Source organism: Cyprinodon tularosa, unplaced genomic scaffold, assembly GCF_016077235.1.
Source record: "Cyprinodon tularosa strain WSP-4 unplaced genomic scaffold, ASM1607723v1 ctg447, whole genome shotgun sequence".
NCBI classification, from domain to species: Eukaryota; Metazoa; Chordata; class Actinopteri; order Cyprinodontiformes; family Cyprinodontidae; genus Cyprinodon; species Cyprinodon tularosa.
The window spans coordinates 450,830-468,697 of NW_024039171.1; the positions used below are offsets into that span (position 1 = coordinate 450,830).

A 17,868-nucleotide genomic window follows, 5' to 3' on the forward strand; every position below is an offset into this window, starting at 1 on the left:
TAAATAAAAAAAATAAACAAACATCCAGAACAGAAAAACTGAAAAACTGAAAAACTTCTTCATCAAAAAAGGTTTTAACTGCAGAGAGTTTACTCTTTTTTTTTTTTTTTTTTTTTTTTTTTTTTTTTTTTTCAAATAATTATTTTTAACCCAATTATTTTTTTCAAATATAAATATTGTAAAATTTAATTTGTAAGTCAAAGTCCCAGAAGCTGAATGAAAACTAGGGAGAAGGTTCATTGTGAAGTTCACAACCAGCAAAGGCCAGTGTCTTGTTAATGGGCCCGTTTAAAACTAAAACCTACATTTCTTTTTAATTTTTGTTTTGTTTTACAAGATTGTAAATAATTTTTGTTTCCATCCATCTTCCCTAACTTAGACACCAACAGCCCATGCGACCGTGACAGAACTATCTCCAGCTGTCAATGGGTGAAAGGCAGGGTCCACCCTGGACAGAGGGGCCGGGTCCACCATGGACAGAGAGCGGGGGGTCCACCCTGGACATGTGTCCAGTCCAACAGGTCAAACAACCATTCACACTCACACCTAAGGAGAATTAACCTAACAGTCATGTTTTTGGACTGTGGGAGGAAGCAGGAGTACCTGGAGAGAACCCAGGCATGCTCAGGGAGAACATGCAAACTCCATGCAGAAAGACCTCAGACAGGGAATCGAACCCAGAACGTTCTGGCTGCAAGACAACAGTGCTGCAAAGTTTAATTTCTGTCTTGCAGTTTTGTTTTTTTTTTAAGCTATTTCTATCAGAAGAACTTGTTCTTGTGAAACTAACGGAACAAAATCCACTGCATCACTGTCCTGCTACAAAACACGGAGAGGCTAACCCTCCTAAAAGAAAAGATAACGAGCTTGAATAAAGTAATGCTTTTTTTTGGTGAAAATGCTTCTGTGGACTAGTTCACATTAGATAAGGAACAATACTTTACTCCTTCAAGCAGCCAGTTAGAGTTCAGCCCTGTAGCTGTGGGGCTCGACGCTGTTTTCAAAAGGTCCTGTAGGGGGAGCCTGAAGAGAAAATGGCCAAGTGCTAATTTAAATCCGAGAAGCGACACGGTAATCAGCAGGTTACTGTGTGATTAGAACAGCTGTGTCCATGATACTTTATGATCTGGTGCTTTCAGACGATCTGCAGATGATTTTAATCTCCTCATCTTTCTTCTTCATTTGCTGAATAACTGGGATGTCATAAAAATATGTCTGGGATGATGGATGGTAAAATGGAGGACGGGTATAAATCAGCCCATCTAAACAGCCCGAGATATTTTCTTTTTTTTTTCATTAAGGAATAAGCTGTTTATAGAGGAGCTGATATTTTCCTCCCTCCTTCCATCATGTCTCCATGCTGTGGATCCAGGATCAGGGAAGATCAGGCTGTTCCGATGACTGACATGTTTGTGGGGAACAAACTGGACTGATTTGGGGGCGTCTTTGATTGTGAACAAAAGTTACAATCCGGAGTTCAAGCATCTTCACCTTTCCTGTGAGTCGGTGTCAGCCATGATGGCGGTGTTTTACAGCCTCTCTGCTCAGCAATCACGCTGCACTTCAACTGACCTCCTCTGACATTTTAATAGCCTCCTTCGACATGGAAGGAATCCAGAAGCATGTTTTCTGTTATCCCATTTGAACGGCGAGGCGATCTGTCTTTGCAGCTGCCAGGAAACATACGGTGTGCGTTACAGAGCGCCGGCTGATGCTGCGCTGCCTCAGCTTATGGAGGAATGCTGAAAGCAATTGAAAATGACCTGTGGGAGTGAAGGCGTTTATATGGGGACGGTAAACAACCACCTACTGTAATAATGACTAAATAAACATACTGGGTATGAGGGAGATGATAAACAACACTGTCCACTTTAATGAGGCAGACTAAACTGTAGAATGAGCTGGAAGACAAATATTGGACCTGAAACTCTAGATTAGAATAAAACTAATTTATTTATGTAAATTATCCAGATTCAGCAACCATAGCAACCCTGAAGACCAATTGGCTGCTTTTCACTGAGCAAGATAAAAGCTTCTTCCTGGTTTTCTTTTACTCTAAAATGAACATTATTGCTGAAAAATTGGGTAATAATTGTAAAAAGTATTGAAATTTCTTTCAATACTCCAGCCTGTATACCTCTGGTTACTTTGGTCCGAAATATCTATAATAAGCTAACAAGGAGTTTGAGGTGGTCTAACGTGATGGTAGCTGAGGGAGACGTTAGCAGGATCAAAGTTAGCCCCGCCCACCTCTATGGAAGACTGTCTCCAACCTAAATCCCTCCATCACTATATAGAACAGGGACGATATGGTCAACTCAGTTAATTGAATGATCAGACCGATGGTCACTGCTTTTTGCTCCCTGTTGGTCACGTCCAGTGGCGCCTCTAGAAACATTTAATGGGGGGGCAGATCAGGCCACTAAAAATCTTGGGGTGGCCACTGAAACTAAAAGCCATAATTTCAGGGTTTGAATCTCCTATAGTGGAAAAGCTGCCTGTAGAAACCAGAAAGACTTCAGTAACGCCTCCTCAGATATTGTGTGATTTTTAACGTTACATCGCTGGCTGTGCATTAAAGACTGACATTTTTTCGGGAATCCCACGGGATTCCCGTGGGATTGGAGTCAGTATTAGTAACGATCACGTGATTGGGACGGTACAGGATTAAACATTAACGGGAGCAGACGGGAGCGGGAGCAAACCAATAGTAACAAAAAAAAACTAGGATCAATGCCAAAAAATAGAAAGAAAAAAATCCAGTGCTAGCTCCGCCATTTTGTAGTTTTTTTTCCCTTGAAGCCATGTCATTACCCGATCCGTACCGGAAGCACGATCCGTACCATCAGCTCATTTGCGCGTGCGCAAACAGAATAACTTATGGTGGAAATATTTCCTTTTTCTTACTTTTTTATTCTCTGTATTTTTTAGAGGCATGGGTTTCTTTTTGTATATCTTTGTATTTTCGTCAATATTGCATTTTCTAAAAATAAAAAAACAGAAATACATAAAGTTCAATCGCCTTGTGATAGTTACTTTGACTTCTCTGAGCATGCGCAAATATACGTCACACAGCGTATATATTTAAATTTGTTTAAATATTTGATTTACTCTGTACTTAACTATGCACTCCAGCAGTACTGATCCCACAATGGATTCATTTGCTACCTTTCGTGACCTGCAGTTTTTCATTGATAAGGGAACATTTCCCGAAATATTGGATTTTTATTCCAGAAAAAATAACGTCAAGCAATACAATGGATTGAATTTATAAAGCATCCATTTCTTCCAGAAAAGTCTTCAATATTGTCTTTACGATGTAGTTTAGTATTCTTTAATTATTTAAGGATATAAATAAAGTTTTTTCAGTACCGTAATTACATTATTTTTTGGCGACCCGGAAGTTATTCTGTTCGTGCAGGCGCAAATGAGCTGATGGTACGGATCGGGTAGCGACAAGCCTACACTATAATGCGAGTCAAAAAAACTATACGACCCAAAAACCAACAGTCCTTCCGCTCTGAGTTTTTCACCCGCGCTCAAAAACAACAAGAATGGGAGTGGTGCAGGAGCGGGAGTCATTCTGAATGGTTGCGGGATGGGAGTGGGTGTAATTTCACCAGGAGTGGGACAGGACAGGATTTAGATTTCTACTCTGGCCCGGGATCGGGACGGGACACAATCTTTTTCTGTGGGAGTGGGTTGGGACAGGAGGGAAAATCCACTCCCGTGTCAGTCTCTACTGTGCAGAATGGGAGGAAATGCTAAACTGATGTGACGTAGGGCGGCCTGTGGGTGGCCATGGCCACTCCTTGCCACCCCCTGGTGGCGCCACTGATCACGTAGCCAACTTTGTTATTCTTGCAACTGTCACTACCCGACAGCAGCCTGCAAAGCTCTTGTAAAGATATATTTTCTTGTCTAGTGACCATGGATGTTCACTACTTTTCAAGGTGCATTGTAGAAAATTTCCAGTCCACTACTTTTTCATCCACTAGATGCTCGGACGCTCATCTAAAAAGGCGTTAGGGCGGCCGATTGGACACAGCTAGAATGTCTTCGGTCAGAGGATTCTCCGGTTCCAATGTCAGACAGACAGCTGCAGATTATCCAAATCTACAACTTGTTCAAAAAAAGCTATGAATTCCAGTATTAAATAAAATATTTTTAAATTTGATTTGAATGAATTGATTCACTTGCTTCCTCTAAGCACTAAAATGATTCAAGCCTGCGTTTTAAAACCAGTACATGCAGAGAAAACACAACATCTACCCAGACAGACGCAGACGGACAGCAGCTCACCTGACTTGCCCACCCCCGCTTTGCCGAAGACGGCGAGCTTCACCTCGGGGCTTTTAGCCATGGCAGCAGCTGCGACCAGCAAAGCTCAGCGAGGCGGTGAGTGAGCTCAGAGTTCAGCCAACCATCCTCTGATGCGTGCAGGAGGAAACGCTCACTGAGGAGACAAGTTGATGAAAAGAAGGGCAACTTTAATTCCCCGACATGAAAGAATTAATTCTTGAACAACTTTATCGGAAAAGTAGCAGATCCTTACGGCAATAAATATATTCTTGTGCTTTTCCCTCCCTTTTTAGCCAATATCTAGTTCAGGGTTATATTTTAAAGGGACTTACTTTGTTTTATTCTTCCTAACAGATAACAAATTACAACATACAGTAAATTATCATTTAATAACGATGATATAAAGATTACTTGGTTGGTTTTTCACTGTTCGACTAAAGCCTTGATAAATGAATCGAGCCAACTTTCATCTCTCTGAACGTTTCACCGTCAAGAGAAAATGGTTTCTAGGAGACGGATTTGATTATCCAATTGTGCTTTGGGCTTCCAGCTAGGAGATGATTGGTCCTTTTTTATTCCTGGACTTGACCAAAATATCAGGGTGAAACCTCCTTTTGTCATTTAGCTAATAAAACGTTTTATTCCTGAAGCACCGTGACTCTGTGTGAAAGCAGAACAATGAGCACGGTGAGGAAAGCTTCCAACACAGCCACATCAAGGAAATGCAGATTTTCTCCTGTGGGAATCACTGCTGACATCAGTAAAGGATGGAGGCAACACCTTTGGTTTAATTTAGGTTCTTTATCCACATAAAACCACATTGGATGTGTTGTTTATAATGTCCCAGCAGCCAAAGTAGAGTTTTTTTTCTTTCCCATAACTATGCAGAACAGTAAAGAAGTACAACAATCCTTCGACAGAGGTTTTATGATGCTGAATGTAATGTTGTAAGTAATGGAGGGCCCACTGCTCTTAATAAACCTGTGAGACATCATCCTAATACTGACATTACGATTAGCTTTTTGCTTTTATTAATATTGAAAAGCAATTGGTTCCTAGTTGGTCTGGATGATCAATTACATTTGGCAATATAATCACAAAGGCTCTCAACTTTGGTTACATTCAATGAGCATCATACGCTGGTTTTCTGACTCTAGGTGGCATAAATATGTTAATATCAAAACAGCATGGAGGAGAGAGATCCATGCATGAAAATAGAAGTAAGCACTTTTCTATGAAGTAAAAACTCTGCCCAAAGTGCAGGCGTGCAATGAATAGATAGATAGATAGATAAACTTTATTCCGGACTCATGGTCCAATAAATACATACATAAAAATAAAATAAAAAATAGTTGATGATAAAAACACAATACAAGTACCATTATCGATGTCTTTAAGAAGACAGGAATACCAGTGTCTCCACAGCTTAGACTGATATCGGATTGCACTACCTGTGGTATCAGTAAGTGACAAAATAATGTCGTTTTCAGATGCATTTAACCTACAAATAAACTTATACATTAACTTTCGTAGAACAGCTTGTAGGGTATTAACTCTTGCTGTGACAAACATCTCACTTGCACTGGACCATCTTGGACGTTACAACAGTAACCGCATAGCATCATTATAGGCCACCTGCAGCCTTTGCAGGTTGACTTTTCTATAGGTAGTCCACAGGTGAGCAGTGTACAGAGAGGTACAATATGCATTAAACAGTTCCACTTTGACTTTATCAGTACATGAACCGAATTTACGAGCAAGGGTGTTAGCTTGAGCATATTCATTGTCTGCAAATATCATCATCGTCTGACAGATTTTCTGTGATGATGTGCCCAAGATACTTGGTTTTGTTTGTAACACCCAGCACAGTATTTGCCAGCAGAAAATCTGGAAACTCAGTAGATTTATCTTCCTTACTCCTGCAGATCATGATCTGTAGGAGTAAGGAAAATAAAAAGTCCTCATATGAATACTCAAAGATGTAAACTATTCTCCAGCGCAGGTTTTTTCAGTAGCTACGTGGTTGGAGGAGAGACACACAGCAGCACTCTGTGAATTTAACCAGCAGCTACTTCTATATATGTTCAATCAATCAATCAAAATCTGTTCTTTAGACATACGGAGCTTTTTCAGCAGCAGCTTGTAAGTTTATTCAAGCTGTATAATATTTTAAATGTTGTGTTCTTCTTTACTATAAAAGCTTGCAGACTGCAGAGCTTCTACGAATCTAGAAATGTAGTTTCTGGCATCATTCTACTATTAAAGAGGTTCATAAATCCTTCTAAACAGAGCACAGAGAGAGAAGTAGGGAGAGCTGCAGATTTACTGGAATATGCAACATGCAATACAATATATCTCCAAGTTTACCAGAAAGTTTACAAGAAAAAAAAAATGCTATCTTTAAAATGCGGCATATAGAAATTGTAAATTCTAGGGATGCATGATTTATCGATTTTGGCATCAGAATCGGCTGTTATTTGTTATTTTTTTTTATACATTCATGATTTTGGGTTATATATATATATATATATATATATATATATATAAATGAACTAAAAGGCATCTCTCTAACATCTATAAATATCAGTGTATTGTGGTTCTCTTGTGTTCAACAATAGGAAAGCATCGGGTGGAGTAACAGTAGGTCCATCAGCCCCCACCCTTAAAGCGCCCCCTCCAACTTTCACCACTTAGTTACACGCTTGCTTTTTAATCATATTAAAATGTTAATTTTTACTGTACCATTAAAATACGAAACTAAAGCTTCTGATGTTCAACTGAACCGATACTGACAGAGAAATGTTATCCGTCTGCTTTTGGAAGAACGTTTATGGGACGGAGCAGAAGACGAAGCCTCATGATGATGATGGAGTTTAAATTGGCCTTTAAAGGCAGAAAGCAACCCTTTTAGAACACCTGAGTGCATTTTGTGTTTGAGAAAACAAGCTGCTGTGAAGCGTTTTCACCAGATGATTGAATCAGAACTTCTGTCCTGAACTCAGCCTGATTTCCTCCTGCTTGCTTATCTGGCTTTGATTCATAAGAAAAACAAACAGTGATGGACGTCTGAGTAGAAATCAATATAAAGACGACTCCAGAGGAAAACTAATGGGCTTGGAAAAAAAACAGCCTTCCAGCTAAAAGTCTCTCTGACCCAGAAAATCGACCATTTAAGGTGTTGCTGTTTGAGTCTAGAACCTGTGTGGTCTGGATTTCTATCATCAGCTAAAATAACTGACACCTAATCGCTCACAGAGTCTCTTCCATCTTTTTTTCCCCTACTGCCTTTTTATTTTAAACTACCTGTTTGTAAACTTAGCATCTGCTTGTTAGATTTAATTTAATTTGAACTCTTTTTGAATCCTTAAAACAAACCATGGCTGTTTCTGGCATTGTAGAATCCCTGCTTATTAGATTATTTTATTTGTACCTTTATAATATCTATTTTCAGTTTACTAGTTTTTCTTTTTCCTTTCATTTTTAGAGAGTAATTTAGCCACAACCAGAAACTGAAGTATTTTGTGAATAACTTCTTGCATATTAGTGAAGTTAAATCATTTTTCCCGTGTTCGTGTTTGGCTGCTGTTTGATGATTTCCGTAAATTAATTCCTTCCTTCATCTGTAGTTCTTTAATACCGTATCTCACCAGGCAGGTATTTATTATTATTAGTAAAGACTGAGAGCCATCTGGGTAATAATTCCTGGTAATCATTTGTTTCCCTAATTTATTATTTTAAGGATCACAGCATGCATTAATAAATGACCTTTGACACGTAACCAAACTAAACCTACAGTCAAACAGTTAACTTCCTGTTGCAGAACAAGGATCTCTGTGTTAGAAGCGAGCGGCTCAGACTGAGGAACTGCAGACCCGAATACTCTGTGTTTTCAAATAACGCTGAAGCGGTGACATCAGTCATTGTGAGAACACATGATCCTGACCTGAAAACCACAAATCAAGAAAAGTCGCTGCTGTTTCGCTGAGCTTTGTCGGCTCTCTGGACGAGGCGTCCTTTAGTGACAGAACCATAACACACCGTGCAGAATCTGGTTAGCTTAGATCTGTTTCAGCTCTATTACTCCCTATCAAAGCGGGATCAATTCCTGGTTTGTAGCGTTCTTATATTTAATGCTATGAACTTCCACATCAATGCATTTTTAGCACCATTGCCATTGCTCTACTGTTTTTAACTTTATTAGCAACTAGTGAGCCGACAGGGATCCTGAAATCATGTCCATCCAAAAAATCTTTTAACGTTTAAATCATTCCCTGTTGTTTTGTTTTAAAGACACCCTTGGTCTAAATTTCAGTCTATTATCTCAAAATAAGAATAGAACGAACTTTTGATCCGCTAAAAACCAGAGATGGCAAAAGTACTCACTTTCCGTACTTGAGTAAAAGTACAGATACTTGTGTTAAAAAGTACTCTGGTAAAAGTGGAAGTACTGATTAAACTTCTTTACTCAAGTAAAAGTAACAAAGTACAGGCTTGTAAATTTACTTAAAGTATAAAAGTAAAAGTAGAAACCACTTTTTTCATGCCGTTGCCTACATTTTAAATGGATGTCTGCCAATAGGACTAGATCTCCGTTGTGTTCATTTTCAATCATCTCGTCGTCCATGCTACTATGCTAACGCCACCGCCACCAAGCTGCAATGATTTGCCGCCAATGAATACCGCCGAATCTGTCGATTCATCTTGTAGTGGTGCGTCAAATGCAACGTAGATTCCCATCCAATTAGATTGAATTTGGTATTGATGTCGTGAAAAATAATAACAGTAACTCCATTGAAATGATTCAAAACTAAAGTAACGAGCCAATTTTTACAATGTAAGGAGTAGAAAGTACAGATATTTGTGTAAAAATGTAAGGAGTAGAAGTAAAAAGTCGCCATAAAAATAAGTAGTAAAGTAAAAATATCAGAAAAATCTACTTGAGTACAGTAACGAAGTAGTTGTACTTCGTTACTTCCCATCTCTGCTAAAAACACGTATAAATACATCACTCTATATGCTTCTTTTAGAACTCGAAGTGTGAGAGGAAAATAATAGTCAACAGTAAATCACCCATTTATTGTTAAATAGGTGACTTATAACTTTAAACAAAAGTGTTTCCATGACAACGCTCATATGGGAGAGTTTGTATGCAGGATGATTTAGTCCGATAACAGAGCGATATCCAATATCAATATCGGATCAGGACTCCCTAGTGATTTGGATCTCGGCGCCCGTTTTTAAGAACCTCTGAGCTAAACTGCTTTGGGTTTGGACTCCAAGTGCGGTTTCTCCCTTTTTGTCGCATTACAACGATACTTAATGATGTATTTGGAGCTCGGACTGATTATTGGTGGATCCTAAATGCAGAGGTGTGCAGTAATATCTTCTAGGTGTGACGGGGGGAATTCCCATCAAAATTATTAGCTTCATCCAGACCATTTATTTGTTTGTGGTTGGACTCGGTGCTGCCCCAACCCATTTATCACCAAAATCCCAAAAATAAATAGTTTTTCCAAGATGATGAAAATTAGTTCTAAAACTAAGAAAATAAAGTCTAAGGAAGTTATCATCCAGAATTATAGAAAAATGTTCCTTTAATAGGGTAAAGCAGTAAAGCTTCTGGCCTTAACAGTTTTTCCTGCATTACTTTGACTTTTATACTTTAAGTAGTTATAAAAATGATACTTTTACACCTTTATTGGAGTAAAAAGGCGAAGTTGATCCTCTAACTTCTAGAAAAGTGTTTTAAAACGCAGGATTTATTATTCTACTTGTGAAAACTCAATATACTTTTAAAAGTCTCAATATTCTGAAGGGAGCCCATCAAATACTACTCCCATATAATAAAGTACTACACAATTTAAAATGAATGCCATTTGTTAAACCCACTCTGAACAAGTTTTTTTTTTTTATTGAAAATATAAAATCTGTGAAAAAAAAGGGAAATTATTTATTTTTTGATACATGAAATAAAAAAATAAAACCTAAGAAAACAGTAAGGTTAATCTGCTGCTTTAATCCAGACTTACAATCATGCACAGATCCGGCACCCTCATGCTGCGTCATGTTTTACAGGCTAGGTGGAGGTCTGTCATTTACAATGATGAGAAAACATGAGAGCCTGAGAAAGCAGCTGAATGTGGTTATAAACGATCAATCAACCTTTATACTCCTTTTATAGATATGAGAAGAAATTAGGACTTCCTCAAAGATTCTACATGTTTTTATATAACTCAACAAATGGATATCTGACATTTATTTAACAACACTGAAAAATCAAAATAACATTAATAAACAAAAAAGTAAAAAAAAAACTTGTACAATTTAATAAAAACTAACAAAAATGTCTGTAAATTCAAAGTATTAAGTATTGTATTTAATTAACGGAATTTTTGTTTTTATGAATCTTTCTGATCACTAAAGGCGACATTTTAGAGAAATTAGCATCAAAGAAACATTAAGAGAAAAATAAAATATTCATTAAGATTAACATTAAGAAAATAAGATTTAAAGTTTTAAATTTCACAAACCTTTTTTTTAGTATTCAATATTGTCAAGTAGTAAAAATGCAGTATTGTTATTTGGTATCGGTCTGGTATCGGGTCTGGAGCTTTTCCATTATATGGCAATAGTTTGCAGCTTTTTGCAGCAGTATATGGCATTAGCTTGCAGCTTTTTGCAGTATTATATGGCATTAGTTTGCAGCTTTTTGCAGCATTATATGGCATTATCTTGCAGCTTTTTGCAGCCTTATATGGCATTAGCTTGCAGCTTTTTGCAGCTTTATATGGCATTAGCTTGCAGCTTTTTGCAGCCTTATATGGCATTAGCTTGCAGCCTTTGCAGCTTTATATGGCATTAGCTTGCAGCTTTTTGCAGTATTATATTGCATTAGTTTCCAGCTTTTTGCAGTATTATATTGCATTAGTTTGCAGCTTTTTGCAGCCTTATGTGGCATTACTTTGCAGCGTTTTGCAGTATTACATGGCCTTGATTTGCATCTTCTTGCAGTATTACATTGCATTAGCTTGCAGCCTTTTGCAGCTTTATATGGCATTAGCTTGCAGCTTTTTGCAGTATTATATGGCATTAGCTTGCAGCTTTTTGCAGTATTATATGGCATTAGTTTTTAGCTTTTTGCAGCAGTATGTGGCAATAGCTTGCAGCTTTTTGCAGCTTTATATGGCATTAGCTTGCAGCTTTTTGCAGCCTTATATGGCATTAGCTTGCAGCTTTTTGCAGTATTATATGGCATTAGTTTTTAGCTTTTTGCAGCAGTATGTGGCAATAGCTTGCAGCTTTTTGCAGCTTTATATGGCATTAGCTTGCAGCCTTTTGCAGCTTTATATGGCATTAGCTTGCAGCTTTTTGCAGTATTATATGGAATTAGTTTTTAGCTTTTTGCAGCAGTATGTGGCAATAGCTTGCAACTTTTTGCAGCTTTGTATGGCATTAGCTTGCAGCTTTTTGCAGTATTATATGGCATTAGTTTGCAGCTTTTTGCAGCATTACATGGCATTAGTTTGCAGCTTTTTGCAGCCTTATATGGCATGAGCTTGCAGCTTTTTGCAGTATTATATGGCCTTGATTTGCAGATTTTTACAGTATTATATTGCATTAGTTTCCAGCTTTTTGCAGTATTATATTGTATTGGTTTGCAGCCTTTTGCAGCTTTATATGGCATTAGCTTGCAGCTTTTTGCAGTATTATATGGCATTAGTTTGCAGCTTTTGCAGCAGTATATGGCATGAGCTTGCAGCTTTTTGCAGCCTTATATGGCATTACTTTGCAGCTTTTTGCAGCCTTATATAGCATTAGCTTGCAGCTTTTTGCAGTATTATATGGCATTAGTTTTTAGCTTTTTGCAGCAGCATATGGCATTAGCTTGCAGCTTTTTGCAGTATTATATGGCCTTGATTTGCAGCTTTTTGCAGTATTATATTGCATTAGTTTGCAGCTTTTTGCAGCCTTATATGGCATTACTTTGCAGCTTTTTGCAGTATTATATTGCATTAGTTTGCAGATTTTTGCAGCCTTATGTGGCATTAGTTTGCAGCTTTTTGCAGCCTTAAATGGCATGAGCTTTCAGCTTTTTGAAGCTTTTTGCAGTATTATATGGCATTAGTTTGCAGCTTTTTGCAGTATTATATGGCATTAGTTTGCAGCTTTTTGCAGTATTATATGGCATTAGTTTGCAGCTTTTTGCAGTATTATTTTGCATTTGTTTGCAGCTTTTTGCAGTAATATATGGAATTAGTTTGCAGCTTTTTGCAGTATTATATGGCCTTAACTTGCAGCTTTTTTCAGTATTATATTGCATTAGTTTGCAGCTTTTTGCAGTATTATATGGCATTAGCTTGCAGCTTTTTGCAGCTTAATATGGCATTAGCTTGCAGCTTTTTGCAGCATTATATGGCATTGCAGCTTTTTGCGGTATTATTTTGCATTAGTTTGCAGCTTTTTGCAGTAATATATGGCATTAGCTTGTAGCTTTTTGCAGTATTATTTTGCATTTGTTTGCAGCTTTTTGCAGTAATATATGGCATTAGTTTGCAGCTTTTTGCAGTATTATATGGCCTTAATTTGCAGCTTTTTGCAGTATTATATTGCATTAGTTTGCAGCTTTTTGCAGTATTATATGGCATTAGCTTGCAGCTTTTTGCAGCTTAATATGGCATTAGCTTGCAGCTTTTTGCAGTATTATATGGCATTAGATTGCAGCTTTTTGCAGTAATATATGGCATTAGCTTGCAGCTTTTTGCAGTATTATATGGCCTTAATTTGCAGCTTTTTGCAGTATTATATTGCATTAGTTTGCAGCTTTTTGCAGCTTAATATGGCATTAGCTTGCAGCTTTTTGCAGTATTATATGGCATTAGATTGCAACTTTTTGCAGCCTTATATTGCATTAGCTTGCAGCTTTTTTCAGCTTTATATGGCATCAGTTTGCAGCTTTTAGCTGTAGTATATGGCATTAGCTTCCAGCTTTTTGCAGTAGTATATGGCTCTAGCTTCCAGCTTTTTGCAACATTATATTGCTTTGGTTTGCAGCTTTTTGCAGCTTTATATGGCATTAGCTTGCACCTTTTTGCAGTACTATATGGCATTAGTTTGTTTCTTTTTGCAGTAATATATGGCATTAGTCTGTTTCTTTTTGCAGTAATATATGGCATTAGCTTGCATCTTTTTGCAGCTTTATATGGCATTAGTTTGCAGCTTTTTGCAGTATTATATGGCATTAGCTTGCAGCTTTCTGCAGTATTATATGGCATTAGCTGGCAGCCTTTTGCAGCTTTATATGGCATTAGCTTGCAGCTTTTTGCAATATTATATGGAATTAGTTTTTAGCTTTTTGCAGCAGTATGTGGCAATAGCTTGCAACTTTTTGCAGCTTTGTATGGCATTAGCTTGCAGCTTTTTGCAGTATTATATGGCATTAGTTTGCAGCTTTTTGCAGCATTACATGGCATTAGTTTGCAGCTTTTTGCAGCCTTATATGGCATGAGCTTGCAGCTTTTTGCAGTATTATATGGCCTTGATTTGCAGATTTTTACAGTATTATATTGCATTAGTTTCCAGCTTTTTGCAGTATTATATTGTATTGGTTTGCAGCCTTTTGCAGCTTTATATGGCATTAGCTTGCAGCTTTTTGCAGTATTATATGGCATTAGTTTGCAGCTTTTGCAGCAGTATATGGCATGAGCTTGCAGCTTTTTGCAGCCTTATATGGCATTACTTTGCAGCTTTTTGCAGCCTTATATAGCATTAGCTTGCAGCTTTTTGCAGTATTATATGGCATTAGTTTTTAGCTTTTTGCAGCAGCATATGGCATTAGCTTGCAGCTTTTTGCAGTATTATATGGCCTTAATTTGCAGCTTTTTGCAGTATTATATTGCATTAGTTTGCAGCTTTTTGCAGCTTAATATGGCATCAGCTTGCAGCTTTTTGCAGTATTATATGGCATTAGATTGCAACTTTTTGCAGCCTTATATTGCATTAGCTTGCAGCTTTTTTCAGCTTTATATGGCATCAGTTTGCAGCTTTTAGCTGTAGTATATGGCATTAGCTTCCAGCTTTTTGCAGTAGTATATGGCTCTAGCTTCCAGCTTTTTGCAACATTATATTGCTTTGGTTTGCAGCTTTTTGCAGCTTTATATGGCATTAGCTTGCACCTTTTTGCAGTACTATATGGCATTAGTTTGTTTCTTTTTGCAGTAATATATGGCATTAGTCTGTTTCTTTTTGCAGTAATATATGGCATTAGCTTGCATCTTTTTGCAGCTTTATATGGCATTAGTTTGCAGCTTTTTGCAGTATTATATGGCATTAGCTTGCAGCTTTCTGCAGTATTATATGGCATTAGCTGGCAGCCTTTTGCAGCTTTATATGGCATTAGCTTGCAGCTTTTTGCAATATTATATGGAATTAGTTTTTAGCTTTTTGCAGCAGTATGTGGCAATAGCTTGCAACTTTTTGCAGCTTTGTATGGGATTAGCTTGCAGCTTTTTGCAGTATTATATGGCATTAGTTTGCAGCTTTTTGCAGCATTACATGGCATTAGTTTGCAGCTTTTTGCAGCCTTATATGGCATGAGCTTGCAGCTTTTTGCAGTATTATATGGCCTTGATTTGCAGATTTTTACAGTATTATATTGCATTAGTTTCCAGCTTTTTGCAGTATTATATTGTATTGGTTTGCAGCCTTTTGCAGCTTTATATGGCATTAGCTTGCAGCTTTTTGCAGTATTATATGGCATTAGTTTGCAGCTTTTGCAGCAGTATATGGCATGAGCTTGCAGCTTTTTGCAGCCTTATATGGCATTACTTTGCAGCTTTTTGCAGCCTTATATAGCATTAGCTTGCAGCTTTTTGCAGTATTATATGGCATTAGTTTTTAGCTTTTTGCAGCAGCATATGGCATTAGCTTGCAGCTTTTTGCAGTATTATATGGCCTTGATTTGCAGCTTTTCGCAGTATTATATTGCATTAGTTTGCAGCTTTTTGCAGCCTTATATGGCATTACTTTGCAGCTTTTTGCAGTATTATATTGCATTAGTTTGCAGATTTTTGCAGCCTTATGTGGCATTAGTTTGCAGCTTTTTGCAGCCTTAAATGGCATGAGCTTTCAGCTTTTTGAAGCTTTTTGCAGTATTATATGGCATTAGTTTGCAGCTTTTTGCAGTATTATATGGCATTAGTTTGCAGCTTTTTGCAGTATTATTTTGCATTTGTTTGCAGCTTTTTGCAGTAATATATGGAATTAGTTTGCAGCTTTTTGCAGTATTATATGGCCTTAATTTGCAGCTTTTTTCAGTATTATATTGCATTAGTTTGCAGCTTTTTGCAGTATTATATGGCATTAGCTTGCAGCTTTTTGCAGCTTAATATGGCATTAGCTTGCAGCTTTTTGCAGCATTATATGGCATTGCAGCTTTTTGCGGTATTATTTTGCATTAGTTTGCAGCTTTTGCAGTAATATATGGCATTAGCTTGTAGCTTTTTGCAGTATTATTTTGCATTTGTTTGCAGCTTTTTGCAGTAATATATGGCATTAGTTTGCAGCTTTTTGCAGTATTATATGGCCTTAATTTGCAGCTTTTTGCAGTATTATATTGCATTAGTTTGCAGCTTTTTGCAGTATTATATGGCATTAGCTTGCAGCTTTTTGCAGTATTATATGGCATTAGATTGCAGCTTTTTGCAGTAATATATGGCATTAGCTTGCAGCTTTTTGCAGTATTATATGGCCTTAATTTGCAGCTTTTTGCAGTATTATATTGCATTAGTTTGCAGCTTTTTGCAGCTTAATATGGCATCAGCTTGCAGCTTTTTGCAGTATTATATGGCATTAGATTGCAACTTTTTGCAGCCTTATATTGCATTAGCTTGCAGCTTTTTTCAGCTTTATATGGCATCAGTTTGCAGCTTTTAGCTGTAGTATATGGCATTAGCTTCCAGCTTTTTGCAGTAGTATATGGCTCTAGCTTCCAGCTTTTTGCAACATTATATTGCTTTGGTTTGCAGCTTTTTGCAGCTTTATATGGCATTAGCTTGCACCTTTTTGCAGTACTATATGGCATTAGTTTGTTTCTTTTTGCAGTAATATATGGCATTAGTCTGTTTCTTTTTGCAGTAATATATGGCATTAGCTTGCATCTTTTTGCAGCTTTATATGGCATTAGTTTGCAGCTTTTTGCAGTATTATATGGCATTAGCTTGCAGCTTTCTGCAGTATTATATGGCATTAGCTGGCAGCTTCTTGCAGCGTTATATTGCACTAGCTTGCAGCTTCTTGCAGTATTATATGGCATTAGCTTGCAGCTTTTTGCAGCTTTATATGGCATTAGCTTGCAGCTTTTTGCAGTACTATTTGGCATTAGTTTGTTTCTTTTTGCAGTAAGATATGGCATTAGCTTGCATCTTTTTGCAGCTTTATATGGCATTAGTTTGCAGCTTTTTGCAGTATTATATGGCATTAGCTTGCAGCTTTCTGCAGTATTATATGGCATTAGCTGGCAGCTTCTTGCAGCGTTATATTGCACTAGCTTGCAGCTTCTTGCAGTATTATATGGCATTAGCTTGCAGCTTTTTGCATCTTTATATGGCATTAGCTTGCAGCTTTTTGCAGTACTATTTGGCATTAGTTTGTTTCTTTTTGCAGTAAGATATGGCATTAGTTTGCTTCTTTTTGCAGTAATATATGGCATTAGCTTGCATCTTTTTGCAGCTTTATATGGCATTAGCTTGCAGCTTTTTGCAGTACTATATGGCATTAGTTTCTTTCTTTTTGCAGTAATATATGGCATTAGTTTGTTTCTTTTTGCAGTAATATACAGTATGGCATTAGCTTGCAGGTTTTTGCAGCTTTATATGGCATTAGTTTGGGTAAAAAAGGACTCTGCAAAAACCTTCAAACTGAAAAACACATTTTGTGGATAATTTTTTAATTAAATATTTGTTTTTGTGTTATATGTGGGATTTTATCACTTTTTAAAATATAAATACAGAAAGATTGGACGTCCGTTGAGATGAACCAGTGATATGTGACCAGTGAATTTCTCCACTGTGAGATCAATAAAGCTTATCTAATTCTCTAATCTAATCTAATTTGAACACTCCACAGCAGCTAGCAAAAAATGTTAAGAATTAAATCTTCAGACCAGAGCAAAAAATGATTCTAATATTTGTTCCTGCTTCTCTGTAAATATTAGTATTTTTAACCATACTGTTTTATAGTTTTAGCTTGAAAAGTTCAGTTTTATGGGGTCAGATTTGTTCCATTATTGCTGCAAGTAAATAAAAAATGTTACTGAAAAAAATGCAATCCAGAATCCAGAAATGAAAGTTTGAAAATTCTGTTAAACTGTTTTGTTAGGTTTTATTTTTATTTTTTTCCCCAATATTTATTTTTTACAAACGTTTTTTTAACAGATTTATTTTTTCAAATTTCGCCTTTTTCTCATTTAGCTTTACAAATTGCATTCCACTCAAATTGCTTTTTTCAGATCATATTCCAGACCAACACTCCAACCTGACCAATGAAGCTTCTGTCCTCACTAAAGCAGAA

General features: G+C 37.0%; 1 protein-coding gene across 1 annotated transcript in view; it reads right to left on the reverse strand.

Annotated features, from left to right (window-relative positions):
* Positions 1–17,868, reverse strand: part of rerg (RAS-like, estrogen-regulated, growth inhibitor) — a 66,192-nt gene that overhangs the window by 41,115 nt on the left and 7,209 nt on the right. The window contains exon 2 of the mRNA XM_038300319.1: positions 4,303–4,456. Coding sequence (XP_038156247.1) covers positions 4,303–4,363 — 61 coding nt within the window. The 5' untranslated portion in view covers positions 4,364–4,456. The remainder of the gene's footprint in view (positions 1–4,302; positions 4,457–17,868) is intronic.